Consider the following 16,379-nt stretch of genomic DNA (forward strand, 5'->3'; position numbering starts at 1 on the left):
TAGTTATGTTTGTGGAGAAGGGAAACTAGCTTCATTACACAGCAGTCCTGCATCACCTCTGTATTATACAGATTCAAATTGGCAGGTTGATAAATAAAGTCAAATTTGTTCTACAGTCCATAGATTCTGCTTACTTTGAAGCATTTTACTGCTCTGTGTGTATGTTTGTGGAGTGCCCAAGCATGAAGGGGCAGTTAGGTGTGGAGAAGACCTACCTATAGAGACATAAATGTAAACATTTACAGAGTTGGAGGCAAGTGTTCATGTAATAGGGCGGCTTATCTGTTTGATGCTAGCATATTTCTGAGTTAATGTGTCATTTTTACCAATTTCTTAAATAAATATTTTTTTATACTGCTTTATCAAGATGGAATGGGAATGTCAACTTTAAGTAAGATGATGCAAAAGTATTGTAATGCAAATCATTAGCAGATGTTGTGAATTCATTTTTTATTTGCATAGCTGAATCCACTAATCCCAAGAGCTGAACTATAATTTATATTCCATTTATTATTCTGCTGACACATTGTCTGAGATGAGGAAGCCCCTGCTTAATTACATGAAGTATATGAATAAATATTCTAGGATTAAGTCATACATATCTTTGTTATTCCTACTCTCCAGAAACTGAAATTCAGATGTCTAGAAAAGATTAAGGATAACAAAACCTAATGCAAAACCATAAAATTTAATAAAGAAAAAAATCAATCCTTCCAAGTAATTTATCTATCACCCATTACAAATTGATATCTTTATCTGAGAAATTTATTTTGCTTTTTATTCAGTCTAAATTAAAATATCTCAAATGGCCACTTCTTATGCAAGGGTATTCTGATCCAGTGGATTTCATGGCCCTGATTCTCCTTCAAAAGTTGTACTGAGCTCTACATGGGGCCAGTGGCTGACCCACATGCGCATCACTATAAATTTTTTTCTGGTTTTTTTCTGAGTCTTTTCCACTTTTATTTCTTAGTCCTTAGTTTTGCTCTTTTATCCCTGTTACATACCTTTTATGTCACTATGTCATGTATTTTCCTTTTTCCATAGACATGTTAAAGCATGCTATACATGCCCCCATACCTTTTTGTATAGGAAGTGAATTTTTAATTATTGAAGTAGAAAATCAGAATGTTTCACCAGCAGAAAAGTTTCTGGCTTTCATTGGCATATATAAAAATATTGTTATAAAACTATGATGCCTGGTCGGTTTGCTGTAAGGTCACTTTCAGTGTTACCGCTTTCCAGGATTCTTTCTGACAGCAAATGTGCCATATTAACCCAGAGAGATTAAAAGTGCTTGCAGTTCTTCCAAAATTACTGATTTTATTTTCTCCCTTAACTTACTGTGTGCAGGTATAGGCATTTAATGCTATGTTGCTGATACCAATTAGGATATTTAAGAAACTGACACTAGTATCATGGGCAGGTACTCTAAAGTTTTGGTTCACTGCCATATATACTTACTCATTGTTTCAAATCTGTCAAGCACACTGCACCTCATGCTTATCTCTACACCAATCTGAATTAATTCTGTAAGTCCCTATGAAGCAGCCTCAGTGCAAAGTGTGTTTCATATAAAGGTGAACCTTATAGACTTATACTATATTTTTGAACTCCTGTAAAAGAAACGCAAAATGCAGTCTGTTTCTTTGCTATATTATGTTATTTATAAAGGCATCTTTTTCTTCTCCACATCCAAAGATTTATTCTCTCCAAATTTTTTAATAATTGCTTTGGTTGTTAATATTTATACTGTATAATGAGATATTTATGTCAGATATATTGTACAGAGATTGGCAGAATCACTTTTCTTTTCTTTTCTTGGAAACTATAATAATCTATTTCTCCTTTTCTAATTATGTGGAATTTCCCATGTTCCTCATATTTCAAAAATAATTAGGTTATCCCTTCAAGAAAAAAACCCCCACGTTATAACACAGGGAAGTGGAATGAGTATATATCCTTTATATACACATAACATTAATCAAAATTCCATCCTATTCTTTACTCCTGACTGCTTTTATAAGGTTTCTATTACTTGAAAATTTTCTAGACATCCTTTTTTCCCCTACAAGTTATTAAGTTTCTCTCTTCAGTAGATAGGTCCTCTAGATATTTCAGCTCTCACTTGATAGATTTTTCAAATACAAACCATGCCTAACACTCTCCCCATCCTACCCAAATCCAAACAAACAAAACTAAAAGTCTTGAGTTATGAACACATAATGACAAGTTTTTCAAACAAAGTCCATCTCTTTCACATACTTTGCAGACATGATAATACATCAGTTTGTTACTGGTTGTCAAAGAAAGAAAAGGGGAAGTTTATAAAGGGAAAAAAGAGAATTTTAGCAATGCAGCACAACCTGGGTTTATTCCTTTGTGATGACAATTTTTACATTTCTTCTGGCAGAAATATAGGATGCAAGTTAATTTTGATTGCCACCTTTTATTTACTACCTATTCAATGGATCTTAACTAAATCATGCCATTTTACCTTGGCAAAGAGAATACATTGTGGTAAACAAAAGAAAGAGAAAATGAAACTGGAACACAATGAATTACACTGGCAGGACTGATTATTTTCCCTTGCATAAGCTGTGTTTGGATATTTAAAACTTAAAACTGCATTACTTAGCACTCTTATAAAGCAGATACATGCCAGCCATACATGACTTTTATTTTTTAAATAACAATACAAAGACATGGAGAGAAGGAGTTGCTTTCAGGAAAGATAGGAGTTCCGGCGTTAGAAGCTGTTCTCTTGCTGAGGACATTGGATTGCAGTCAGAAGCTGCCTCTGACTTTGTCAATTTTATCTTTCTTTCCTAGCTAGGCAAGAGAGAGTTCTGAGAAAAGACTAGCAAAAAAACCCCAGACAAACAAAACCCCTAGTTTTGAGACTTCAGCTCAAAGACATCTATGTGGTTTGTTTAAGCTGTTGATTTGGAGCTGCTTGTTTTTGTGCACTTTGTACTTGCCATGTTCTTTCCATTAGTATCTTTTATCATGTTGATGTGCTGTTGAAATTGAGTGCTGTGGTGTTTATTCCAATGCTTAAAGATTTGCCCTGCATACAGAACTGGTAGTACAGACCTACAGCCTATTTGTGCACACTCTGTGTAAATCAAATAGTGTGTTGAGCCTTAGAATATTACTGTGGGTTACTGTGCCATAACCTGAACTAGAGAATATTCTGTCTCAGGGAAAAACAGCCTGCTGGATCTTGTCAGCTGTGCACTTAGGGAAGTGAGGGAGAAAATGATCAGATAACATCCTTATCTGTGAAGACCCAAGAGAACCGAGTTTTCCATATTCACAAGCTACCTGAAGGTATTGGCAGCAAACAAACAAAAAGTCTCTCTGACAAAGAGCATCCTTCAGAAGCAAAGGAAGAGAGGTCAGAGCACAGCTTCTGCAACACCAGAGAATCCCAGCCACTCTGTACATGCTTACAGTGCTAGCTTGTCTAGCCAAAGGTCTTTCTTCTGTTTAGGTGTGTAAAAATTACAAGTTAGGACAAGGAGGGTGCTAAGAACAAAGCTATGGAAAATGGAGCTTCTCTTACGCTGATTTCCTGTGGAGGGGCATTAGGGAGAGCCACCCGGATGGTAGTTTTCCCTGTCTCAACTTGTAACTGGAAAAGGTCTTGCCTTTATTTCCTAATCAACACTACATTAGTCTTGGCATCGTGGTGGAGGGGGGTGATTCAACTTAATTCTTTAAATCTCCCTGTTTTGTATTTTGTTTTGGATCCCTTAGTGAATAAGTTGCTCTGGCTAGGCCGTGAAATACTGTTTTTCATCAGTTTACTGACTTGGCTAGGAGGAAGATTCACTTTGTTTAATATTAGATTTCTATGTTGGAGTCAAGAGCATAGACTATCTTTTCTACTCAATGGAAAGAAACTGAAGACTTACAGTGCACAATTCATCTGACCTGTTGAAAGCACCAATATTACAGTAGGGTATATGACACCTGAATAGTGTCTTCTGCTGCTCTTAAAGAAGTCTAGACAACTCATCAATCCAAGTTTAGCTGAAGTGTATTACACCTGATTACAGACTGCTTTTAGCAAGGTAGCACTGAGCGTGCTCACTGGATTCCTTGGGATCCTCTCTAAAGCCTTACAAATACACTCTGCATTATTTACTTGGGGCAAAATGTATGACCTTCTTCAGTGAGAAGAAGCCTGGTATTTAACTGGGTTTGTTCATTCGCTTCAGAGTGAACTAAGGCTGCAGTGGCAGGGGAAGAATTCTCTGGTAAGGGAAGGTTTCAGACTCTCCAGATTACATTTCTCCAGAACCAAGCCCTGTTGTTTGCAATTAACTCAAGTTTATCTATACAAGCCTGCATCATACATTCAGTATTTTTAATTACTGTTTTCTGTGATATAGTAAATTTGAAAAATAACAGGTTCTTTTGCTATTCTTGAGACCATGAAAGGGTCTCAAGAAATTTATAAAACTCATGACATTTAAAAGAACACTAAATTATTGTGTCTACATGGTAACACAAGTTCAGTTCACAATAGAAAGTATCTGATACACTAAAGATACGTCAATTTGCATTTTAATAATAATGTCTCATTTGTAGTTTTTTATTCCTTCTTTATATCTTCATTCATTTTCAATTTTGTTTTGCTTTCTTTTTAACATATTTTTTTACTAAGGGTAATAGCAAGTTTAAAATACAAATCCCTAAGCCAAAGCTATAGTGTTTGGCTATCTCCCCAAAAGGAAAAAGAAATAATTAAGAAAGTTTAAATATTTTAATTCATTTAGAATTAAGTAAAAAAAATAAATAAACTTATGATTAGACCACCACTTTTGTTCAGGAAAAATCTGGGCTGCTACCAACAGGTGTGATCTGCTCATTCCCACTTACCCATTCCCTTTATTTCCCTGAGGTTAACACTGGTATTTGCACAACTAGGCTGAGAATTAAATCAGGGAACCATTCTGGCTGCAAAAAACCTACAAATTTTGTGTTGTTTTTGTTTAAGCAGCCTTATACAAGATAAAAATTATTGATCTTGAGATAGCAGATGATGGCACCGTGTCTAAAGGTGCTTTTTTATCCTAGGTGCTTACATAGGCAGTGTGCTTGAACAAGATAGATAGTAAAAATAAGAAAGTTCTGTTAGTCCTTCTGTTAGTACCCTGCAGATGAGTAAGACAGTCAGACAAGTAGACCTGAAGGTGAGATTACTCTCAGCCATCCAGAATGCAAGCACCCAGCCTGGACTTCTCTGCCGAGTCGTCTATGGTCAGTAGAGAAAGGCACCTCCAGAGGGCAATCTTTTCTCATTTTAACCGAGATATCTAGAATGCATAGAACGTCACCCTATGAAAGTACCTATCTTCACAGACTGCCTTGAGAACAAGATTACTTACTCAGGCGAGGAGTGTAGCTTTTCAGTGTCTAACTTAAGGGAAAGTAGATCATCTTCCAAACGACTTGCTATGTTCACAGGGGAAGTTTGTGGCAGAATTAAAGTTCCATAGTTAGCTCTTTCTTTGCTATCACAACCATTAACCTGTCCTCTTTTTCTAAGAAAGAGCTTGTTTTAATCTATAGAAGGGAATTGTGAATTCCGATTAGACTTCCAGCATAGTGCGATGAAATTTCAGAGACTTTTAAAGCTGGGGAAAAAAGTGGATCATTTTCATCTGGCTTCATGTATAATACAGATTATATTATCCTTGGTTTGGTTATCCTTGGTTTGATTTGCATGTGATTTGCATGGATCTAAAGTAAATATTTAGATCCAAACATAGAATATCAACCTTTTAGATTTTAAGTTGACTCTGTTTCAGGAATGAGGTACATTTATTTGGGTTTCTGCTGTGAGCTTCAGGGTGACCACTGTCACAGTTACTTCTTCATGCCTTGTGAGTCAATGCTGAATTGTCTTTGCTTCTGTCAGCAGTTGCTAAGCTTTCCAGCGGTTGTCTCTTTAACATCTCTGATTCTCCATGATTTCTAAGAAAATACAGCTGGAAATGAAGTGACCCCAGCCTTAATAGCAGTCCATGAAACAAGTGTCTTTGTGACTGTACAGCTAGTTGAGCTATTGGGAAAGTAGGATCCAGAGCTTTGTACTGCTCATCTGGAGCGTTAGACTAACTAAAAGGGTCTCTGGTGTAGGTTTGGCCCCTTCCAACCAGCATTGGTCCATACAGTTCCTGGGCACAATTTGTGAATTAAGACGGGCTAGTCTCTCCAGTCCCAGAAAACAGCTGAAGTATGGCTACACTTTGTTGGAAGGTGACGAAAGTTTAATAGAACATAGCAGAGTACTTAATAGACAGGCTAGGGTTTTTGCCAGATGGTTTCTATGCCAGAGAAATAATCCCTCTCACATTTCATTTACTACTGTAGACTTAGCCATGGAGTCCTCAACAGGACTGCTACCAGACCAGAGAACATTTCCACAATGCGGAAGGTGAGGAAATACCCAAGGGTCTGTGCAGCTCCAGAGCACTAGAACTGTAGGTGAAATTTTGCCTTAGGACAGTTTGTCTGCAGCTGTAGCTCCAGAGTCGCCACAGCTCCTGGGATCACTGATGTCCTTGGAGTCATTCCAGCCCTGCAGCTTTGCCTGCGCGGTATATGTGAGTGGTCCCAGGACAGCACGGTTTTGGGTTGCACCAGAGCTATAAGTGCATTCAGCTGTTAAGGAACCAAATAAACAAAATGTCAGGAAATGTAGTTTAGCACACAGACTTCAAAACTTACCACTGTTTTATTGGGAGTTTAATCAAAAGTTACACATTTGCAAAATCTTTCCTTTTCAAAAACTGGCTTTTTAATAATGAAAAAGCATTCCAGCTTTATACATGCAGTCATACCTAGGCTGAGGAATATCTTCAAGAAAGTATATTAATAATATGAAGCATCAAGATGTACAAAATTAATCAGTTTCTTTAGTAATATGTTGTAATAAGTCCACAGTTAAAATTTGAATTTTATACTTTATTTGACTTCGTATGATTTAAGTTTCCTACATTAGTTCTTTTATCTGGTACATCAAAGACCCCTTAATATCTAGCATTTTCTGCCTTTGAAGGTACTGGATGCTGTAATCAAATTTCCTCTTGATCTTCTTTCCAATAGTGTAAACTGATCAAGTTCCTTAAAGTCTCTTTGCTGTAAGACTTTTTGTTCAAAGTGAAGAAAAAAATATTTCGGGCTGATGGAACAAATTTTTATCAATGTCACTCTTAAAAATTACTCCTTAATAGGTATATGTCATATGACACATACTGAAAAAATATTTTCCTCCTTTCGGTGACCCAATTCAGTACTGATGAAATCAGTTGGTGAGGCTTTGCATTCCTTCTGCATTGATTTTCAGTGAGGCATCCAAAGAACAGGCAGGAAGCAAATCTTTGGTTTAGACATCACTTTTCCCACACCCTTATTAACCAAGGTCATGCCTAATAATGTACGAGATTTAAAGTGATTTGCCTTCTTGTTTTCTTCACCCTTAGCAGAATCCTAAGCTTCAAGTTTGGATATCAAAGGTTTGAGAGGCAAAGGAAAACTGACAGTTTCTGCAAAGATGTGAGCCAGACCAACATGAGAGTAACTCTACTTGTGCTGATTTTTCTAGGTATAAAGATCTGGCTGATACAGCAGCAGGAGAGAAGAAGTTGTCTGCCAAGGAGAGATGTCGTCTTGTTCTTCAGCAGTGTAAATTACAAGGCTGGCAGGTTTGTGATCTACAAAGCAATTAAAATATCATTCTTTAAACAAGCTGGCTGAGTCATTTCCATTGTGGCAAGCCACCAGATCCTTTGCAGTAGTATATTCTTTTGACATTTTATAAATGCTTTGGGATAGAATCAAATTGATTTTCTGAGTTTTCTAGCATATGAGTAGCTGTGATCATTGTGTCAAAAAATCAGTGTATTCTTGTGGGAAGGAAAAGATTTCAATTAAGCATGTATACTGCAAATTTGCATCCAGGTTTTTAAAGGTATCTGGTGTACACATTTTAGTGGTTCAATGGTTTCTGAATTGCAAAAAGCCCTGCACATTTTCTTCACATGAAATCCTATCCTAAATGCTATACTGTCATAATAGGGGGACCCAAACCAACTACTTAGGACTTCTCAGCTAGACAATGCCTTTATAGGTGTCAGCATGGTGATTCAGAGGTAGACCAAAGCCAAACACTGAACAGGAAGTTCTCAACTTCCTATCCCATCTCCTTACCCTATTTATATACTAATTAATTCTCGCCAGCATGAGGTGAATTCTGTTCCACAAGAGAGCATCCAGACCAGTTTCAGGGACAGCTATGAAGTTTAGGGACTGGGCAGTGGTTAGGGTCCTCCTATAGGCTTCTTTGGGAATATTTGTTTAAAGTATGGGGTGAACATAGGTCTTCTAATTCATGTCTGACCTGTAAGCATTAAGGTGCCCAGAAAAAGTTCCTGCAACTCTTAGAAGGATAAGGACTGTGTTGGACTTTGTGCTATGAGTGTTTGACAGTGGCACATTTTCCTTACGTATAAGAGGAAAAAAAGTAGGCCCCCCACTAGGTTAGGAGCACACATGCATGATCACCTGCACTTGGACATAGAAGAAGATTTTTCTTCAGTGAAAATACGGTTTGAGTCTCCTTTTAGTCACTAAAGTAAGTAGTGGGCCTGTATAGCCCCTCTTAATAGCAAAAACCAAAAGGATGAACCCTGGAAAAGATAATATTACAATAGACTTGCTTTCTGTAGTCAGGTTTCTTAAGTCAGCTCCGGGGCATATTCTGCATCCTTGCCACAAGTTTCCCGATAAAAAATATCCCATAATATCTAGAAGCTGGACCTTCACTTACAAGCTCCTGAAGCCACAAGTACCACTAACCTTCAGAACTTGTGTGGGGCTACAAGCTTGACACTGGGCAAAAGCTGTGTTACAGTTATTGTGTACTGTGCTCCAGTCACAAAACACAGAGCAGGATGCCTGTAGAGTTTATTTCCCCAGGAGCCAGTAACAACACTACAGCACAAAAAAAAATGGCCATCAGTGAAAGCCTACAACTCGACTAGTGACTCTGTAGTGACTAGCATTTGAGAACAAGCCTGAAACCTGGAAAGACAAAAATCTAAAAAGGAAATTGCAAAACAGAATCCCTTCATCATGCAGAGGACTGAAGCTTGTGATCTCAAACAGGTTTTAGAGCTTCTGACTCCAGAATCTCATTAACACCAGAAGTCAGGTCTTCAAAACTACAGCAGCGCAGAATGCATTTTCCTTAAAACCAGAAACAAACGAAAGTCTTAAGTGATGCTGATAAGTTAATGGAATAGGAGAGTTTGGGAGTGAGAGTTATACTAAGTGACTAAGAAGCACATGGCAACCAACTAAGCTGCAAGGTCTGAAAAAATGAGTGACCTTCTCCTTACACCTTTTTCAAGCAACAGAGAGCTATGAAAAACAGATGGAAAAATGCTAATCACAGAAGAAAAACCTAGAAGAAAATTCACTTTAAGTCCAATTTCTTGATGATGAATGCCCAGTGAATACAAGCTTGACACCAAGTTTTGTATAGGTGATACAGAACCATATACCCAACTATCAGCAGTAGTGACTAATATCTGTGTCACATAATCTCTCTCTCTCAATTATCTTTTTGATTCATTTGACTAATCATGAAAGTTGAACTTTAAATAACAATCTAAATGAGGAAGCTTATACAATCTGCAGTTGTCATGGGCGCTCTCCTCTATCCTTTTACAGTAAGGGACCCTGAAAAAAGAAGAAAAAAATTTAAAAGGGAGAAAGAGGGGGAACAAAGGGAAGGAAAAAAGGAATTAGGAACCCAGGATGATGTCAGCTGGCAAAACCAGAGGAAAGGAGTCATCTGTAGTGCATCACTAAAAATCATCCAAGAAGTAGGGGGTTACACATATAACCAGTTTATTCAGCCACTGTTGCCAGCAGTAACTACTTCAAATGAGTCACTGCTGGAACTGAAAATCTGTTTGATGCAGGAGTTCATGAATAAGTCAAAAAATGTCTTCCCCAACACTGTTACCTCTACTTCCCAGAAATGCTGTTGCAGAGTCAGGTAGATAAATTGACCGAAAAAATAGATAACTGAAATATCCTCATCAAAGATGACGAAGTTTGGGAGGAAGCAACACACATCTGAAATCAACCTCTTGTTTATGTGTCATCACCAGAGGATGAGGTTGCCAATAAACTCCCCAGCAGAGGGGGGGAAAGGAAGATCTGGACTTTATAGCTGAGTGAATCGGGATGATACTTTATTTAACTTCCTTCTGATAATGTACCTCACCATCCCATTTTGTGAAAGGTGATACCAACTTGGAGGAGGGGAAAGTAAATCTGTGTTCTGAAGTGAGATCCCCAAAAGGAGTAGAAAAATGGTTTCATTGTATTTATTTCCCGCTTGACAATTAATCTTTTCCTTCTCATGTAAGTTGTGTTTGGAGAGTGTTTTATTAACCAACAAAACATCAAACCCCAGAGCCTATCACTGAACAAGTTCTTTCTCCTCTTGTAAATACTACAGTCTATTTAAAAATGGAGGACAAGTGCAGAAGATCCAATCCAGAATCCAATTTTGGTTTATTTTCTACTGTTTAGTAAGCATAAGAGTAAACATTATCAGCTAGCCAAAGTCTCATGCTTGATTCAGCAACTTCTGTGTTAAAGCAAAGTATTCATTAGGGAAGCGTTGATAGGTTTATGAAATGTTGTTCCTTGGGTAAGCTGAGCTGGAGATAACTAAACTAGGACAATAAAATAGCTGTTTCATGAAGCTGGCATACCATGCAGTTTCAGTCATGCACATAGCTTAACTACTAGAATTATTAAAGTGCAGAGCTACTAATGAAAGGCAATTTATGCATCCTGACTCTGTGTGCAGCCTAGATAAGGTGTTCTTTCTGCTTTAGTATATACTTGATCATGACAAGCTTAGCTACTTGCTATGATTTTTAAGCACCCGATGTAAGAGAAAATCAGATTTCTATATCAAAACAAAGCATTTTTACTCCAGACAGAGTGAAAGTAATAGACTTGTTTAACCTGTGGAGAAGTCAGTGAGAGTTTTGCTATTAATGTTAGAAGGAGCAAGATGATAGGTCATAACTTTAGAGTCAAATTGAATGGAAGTACTGGCTGCTCCATGTAAAGTGGAAGAATCTCCTGCCCTCCAGAACATCAAAAGGCCTTTACATTAGGAAACCCACGTTTTCAGTGCTGTGTTCGTTTATTGTCATGCAGTGATGTATTAGCTAAGAAAAGCCTACAATCCCAATAGTATGACTAGCTTACAAACATTATCGTGCTTTGGGAGAAGTACAGGACACAGATAGTTCATGGCTCTTTTTACTGACATAAAGAAACTTTCATTTGTTTGGATTGTTATTCCTCACACTGTTAAGCATGCAAATATAAATTCAGTAGAGTTAGCTCATAGCTTACTGAGTTTTCTCATCAAAACTTGGAGCTCTACATTTTATTTAACTAAGGTCAGTGGTCTGCAATTAACACTTGTCAGTTACTTCAGATGGAGCTTGCTGAAATGCAAACAATTGGTATTATACCAGAAGTAGAACAGAAAAATCAATTTAATTTGCTTTTGCTATACAGTGCAGCTATTAAATACAAGCACTGCAAAGGCCAGACCACTAAAAGTGAATCTATCAGCCTTTGACTGCTAGAAACACTTGTCTGGTTAAAAGATAGCAGTCTTTAAAAATGTCTAATAAAAGTTTTGTCTTACTTTGCCTTTTCAACTTTTAGCCTGCTTCTTCTAATCCGCAATGATTCCTTCTTATCAGTAGCCTTGAATTCTGAACACAAAAGGTCACTCATTTCGGAAAGAGTAAGACATGTCTTTAAGTTTGAATGGGATGATCCAAAGACTCATCAGGTGAGGAATAAGCAGTACAGGAAAGTCAGTCAGGATGTTTTTATGGAGCTCCAAGTCAGCATCAGGTAATCGCACGAGGCAGATAATTTGATAGTGCTGGTTCTCTTTTTCACAAATACATACACTGCTAAAGTTTTTTCAGGAACCTGCAGTGTTTCTGGAGAAATGATCCTTGCTAGTGTGGAGCTGTATTTTTAAACTTCCACTCAAAAAGAATGCTAAAGCAGAGCACAAGTCCTCAATAAAGAGAACTCCCAGAAGTCCATCTAGAGATTTTAGATTCTGCTGGCATTTCTAGAACTGAAGAAGGAAAATGAAGTCTGATCCTCAGTTCTTACCAGTCACAAAAAACCCCACATATTTCCTTACTGATCTACAGGTGTGTCATTTATAGGCATTGATACAGCTGTATTTAAGTAATTTTTTTTATTTATTTAAATATATTTATACACAACATTAGCTTACCAGAGTCCTTTTTGGGAAAAGCACATTTATGAATAAATAGAAGAGTATAGAACATAAGTGGCATATGATTAGGTCAGAGAAATGAGCGTAAGTATATGAAATCATACATATGTAAATTTTGTGCTTAGTTCAGAGAGACTTTTAAGGTTTTTTTTAAAACAGAAGTGATTATTTTGGCTTAAAATTAAAGTGGTAATGCTATATTGAAATATGAATGCTTTGTACATCATATGGTAAAGGACTGCAGTACTTTGCAGGCAATGTAACATATAAGGGATTCTTATATCTTTTTTTTTTTTCTCCTCAAGTAGGAAAACCTTGAATGCAATTTTGGGCAGTTTAAAATTAAGTAAATTATGAAAATCACATTTAAAAAAAAAAAAAAAAAACAAACCAGAAGGAGTTTCTAGACTAACGGTAAATGATTAAAACACCAGTGTCTATGTTTCCCTCATACTTCGAATTATGTCAGCAAAATTGCATTGTCCCATTATATCATCCCATTATATTTTGAAAATAATTTGTTAGTAGCAGAAATCACCACAGAGTGAGTTTGGACCTCATCAGTGCTACCAAAAGGCTGGCCTGTGCCAGCCACCAACTCCAAGCTTTCTCAACAGCTATTTTGTGCCACACAATACAAATCCACCCTATCCCTTGGCCAGAGAATAGTATGGATCGTTCACTTTGACCTCAGAATGCTCACAAGCTCTCTGTCTTTCAACACAGACCTCTATTTTTGGTTCCTATTTCTTTTTTTCCCTCTATAATATATTCCTCCCTCTCTCTGTCCACTTTTTTCAGGGTTTGCTTATGATTACTAGTATTGCAAACTCTTTTTTTTCCTCTCTGATATCTTTTACATCCAGATCTCTCAAATCTGGATTCCATCTCTATTTGTCTCTCTCTCTTCACCTCCTTGTATCTCTCTTGACACTTTTCTATTGTTTTCTTCTCTTTTTCTCTTTTCTAGAGACTTTGTTTCATATTTGGTACCAGTGTACATCACTTATTTGTCTGGGTTTAGTTTTCCAGTCTCCTACCTCAAGATTAACCTTCTTTGCTGTTGTTGTCCCTGTTGCCTATATTTTATGCAACATTTTATTGCCTATAGTTCATGGAGACACTTTCATGTTGTCTCTTTTGGTGCTATGTCTATTTCTAGAATTTTGAAAGACTAGAATGATATGTCCAGTAAGTACAGAGATCCCATGGGGTAGGGTTTCCTCCATGGAGTATTTTTTACATGCATCTTATATTTCCTGATCACTTCTTTTCCTGTAAAACAGTCCTTTCTGTCACCTAACAAGTTCAAAGAGCTATGAGGTTTGTACAGTTTTTGGAAAAAGAACATCCATTTTTCTGCCCTTTCCCAGAGATCTGAATGACATATTTTGTCTCTAATGTCCAACTGCTGACAAGGGCTTACATAAATGCTCAATGTCACTTGCGTGAATACTGGACTACTCACATACTTTATATTAAGGCCATATATACTCTATGCTAAACTGTAGGTTTATTCAGTATGTACCATAGTGCAAGGTCACTAGTGTGCCAGAGATGAAGGAAGACTTAAAATGTGTGCAGAAAAGGTAACAAAGCAGAGAAAGTAAGCTTTTTAAAATAACGTTTCAGTCCTTGTGAAAGATCAGTACCCTGTAAGTGTGTTTGTCGTTATATTTTTGCAGACATGTACACTGCAAAAAGACACATTTTACAATAGTTTTAAGGCTTTCTTCTACATTTCATTAATGCACTGTGAAAATGTGTGTCATTGTGTAAAATATCATTAGATTATAGTTCTCTGTCTTTTGTAGGTAGCTATTTTGAAAGTACTGCCAGAAACACACAGCACTCCCACAAATTGCCTTTTTTAAACTAAAGAACAGCTTTACAGATTCCCTTGACACCTATTAAGTATGAGCTAATACTGCCTCCATGCCACCTACTCACCATCTCAGCATCCATTCCATAGTTTTGAATGTCTGTACTTCTACATCCTACACCTTTTCTGTAAAATTAAAAAAAGAAAAAAGAAAAAAAGAGAAGAAGAAGAAAGAGAGAAAGAACAGCTCCCTCCCATCTTTTCTTCCTTCCAGGAAAAAAAAGGGAGGCCTGTAGCAGTAATGGAAGCTTTGGTAGTCATCAATGACAATTTTACTTAATCTTTTAAAAATGTGTCATTTTGAAAAATAACTTTTTAAACCCTAATGCTTTTCTAATTAAAATAACTATGACTGTAATTCACAGATGGTTTACTTTTACAGGAGTCTGAATGACATTAAAATTTCAGACTCGGATGAGAGCACTTTGTAGTCCAGAAAGTACTGAAAAGTGAGTGCTTTACTGGAAGAACATTTTAACCTTTTTTTCCCCTAAGAAAGCAGGAAATATTTTGTGATTAGAGAAAAAAACAGAATGAAGACAGGTGGCAGCCTCAAAAACTGTTTTGATATCTGACATATGGAATTCCATCATTTTTCAACATTATTGCTTTCACTGAACACCAGAACTGTAGAGAGGGCAGTGAGACTAGCTTGTTCTTGGTCAGCTTCAGAGGGTGTCAGATTTAGCTCCAAGATGGCAACACAGATATCCAGCCATACTAATGTAATCATATGTCTTATAGCAGTTTCTTCTATACATGCTTCTGTCTAGAGCTGTGCTCTCAGTAGACCTGGCATATGATGTAAAATCTATAAATAGCTTTTATTCAAATGTAAAAATGAATTTGTATTGACATTTTGTATTTCTTCATTCACTTAAAAATGATAGCAGGCTTCTACTAATGAAGTACATAGCATAAGTGATGCCATAACAACTCCATTTATATTGTTCCTAGGATGTAGGACAGGCGAAAGTAGTGCTAATGCTTAACATTTTCCCTAGCTAGCTCTGTGACTCTGCAATGCCAGAAACTTGTAGCTAAACTGACCATAAGCTTGAGCAATTGTCTGGACACTGATTTTGTGACTGCACACCACAAAATGAATTGCAGCTGAATGATTAGTTAAGTTATGCATTTGAAATATAGCCTAGATGTGAGCAGTGTGTTGATTTTGAGACTAATTGAGAATGGGGTTGTTAGTTTTGCCATGGGCATTGCTAGTAATCAGGGCTTTTTTAAGGTTTCAGAGTGTAACTTTTCATCCCCTTTTCTGTCAGAGTACCGTAGTATTGCCCTAGTAGAGAGGAATGTTTTAGAGACTTCTAATGAGGAGGTAAAGGGAGAAACAAGGATTTTGAGGAATGGAGGAAAAGAGGCAGGAATGAAGAAAAAGTAGATGATTTGGCATAGGCCTGAGACAGAGAGGGGAAAAAAGGCTCCAATGTGATTTAGAGGGTTTTTGGAAAGGGAAATTGGAGTCTAAAGAGAAATGTAATCAGAGTAAAAGAATATGATTTTAGTAAGTATTTGTATCCAGGCTTTGGTTGTCTGAGAGCTACTCAGATATAAATGGTAATTATAATAACTACATGATAATTTAATTAAACATATGAATAATAATTCAGTTATTCTTATAGAAGAATTCTGGATTTAAGGTGATGTGAGCAAGAAGATAGAGAGTTTAGTAGCCAAAGCTGTTAATACGGAAAGTTCAATAGGTGTTTCAACAAGATGGATGGAAAAAATAGTTGTTTGATGAGCAGTTATTACAGAATTTGCAGGGTTTAGTGACAGAGTAGATGTGGTAGGAGGGACTCAAGGTGGAGTCCTAGTGTCCTGGAAGAAAGTTGAATGAATGAATGAAAATAAAATACTTTTTGAGAAGAGAGGAGAAAATTGACACGGTTTGCTGGGAGAACAGTAAAAGTTTGCTTGTTCATGATACAGGATTAGATGTCTAAAAGAGAAGCAAATTTAAACTGAAGAAGAAAGGGGTTGACCTCTTTTTATTAGAACTTTTTAATGAAATAAGGAGGAAAAGAAGTGGGGACAAAAGGAAAGATTCCTGAGGAAATTTAGCAAGCCCTGGGAAAGAAGATTCCAGAACAG

At 36.9% G+C, this 16,379-nt stretch overlaps 1 protein-coding gene across 4 annotated transcripts in view; it reads left to right on the forward strand.

The window, feature by feature from the left end:
- Positions 1-16,379, forward strand: part of MYO16 (myosin XVI) — a 452,710-nt gene that overhangs the window by 380,127 nt on the left and 56,204 nt on the right. For all 4 annotated transcript variants that reach the window (XM_080377718.1, XM_080377716.1, XM_080377717.1 and 1 more), the window contains one exon: positions 7,622-7,721. In XM_080377718.1, coding sequence (XP_080233844.1) covers positions 7,622-7,721 — 100 coding nt within the window. The remainder of the gene's footprint in view (positions 1-7,621; positions 7,722-16,379) is intronic.

This window comes from Falco punctatus (genome assembly GCF_963210335.1).
Source record: "Falco punctatus genome assembly, chromosome: 2".
NCBI lineage: Eukaryota > Metazoa > Chordata > Aves > Falconiformes > Falconidae > Falco > Falco punctatus.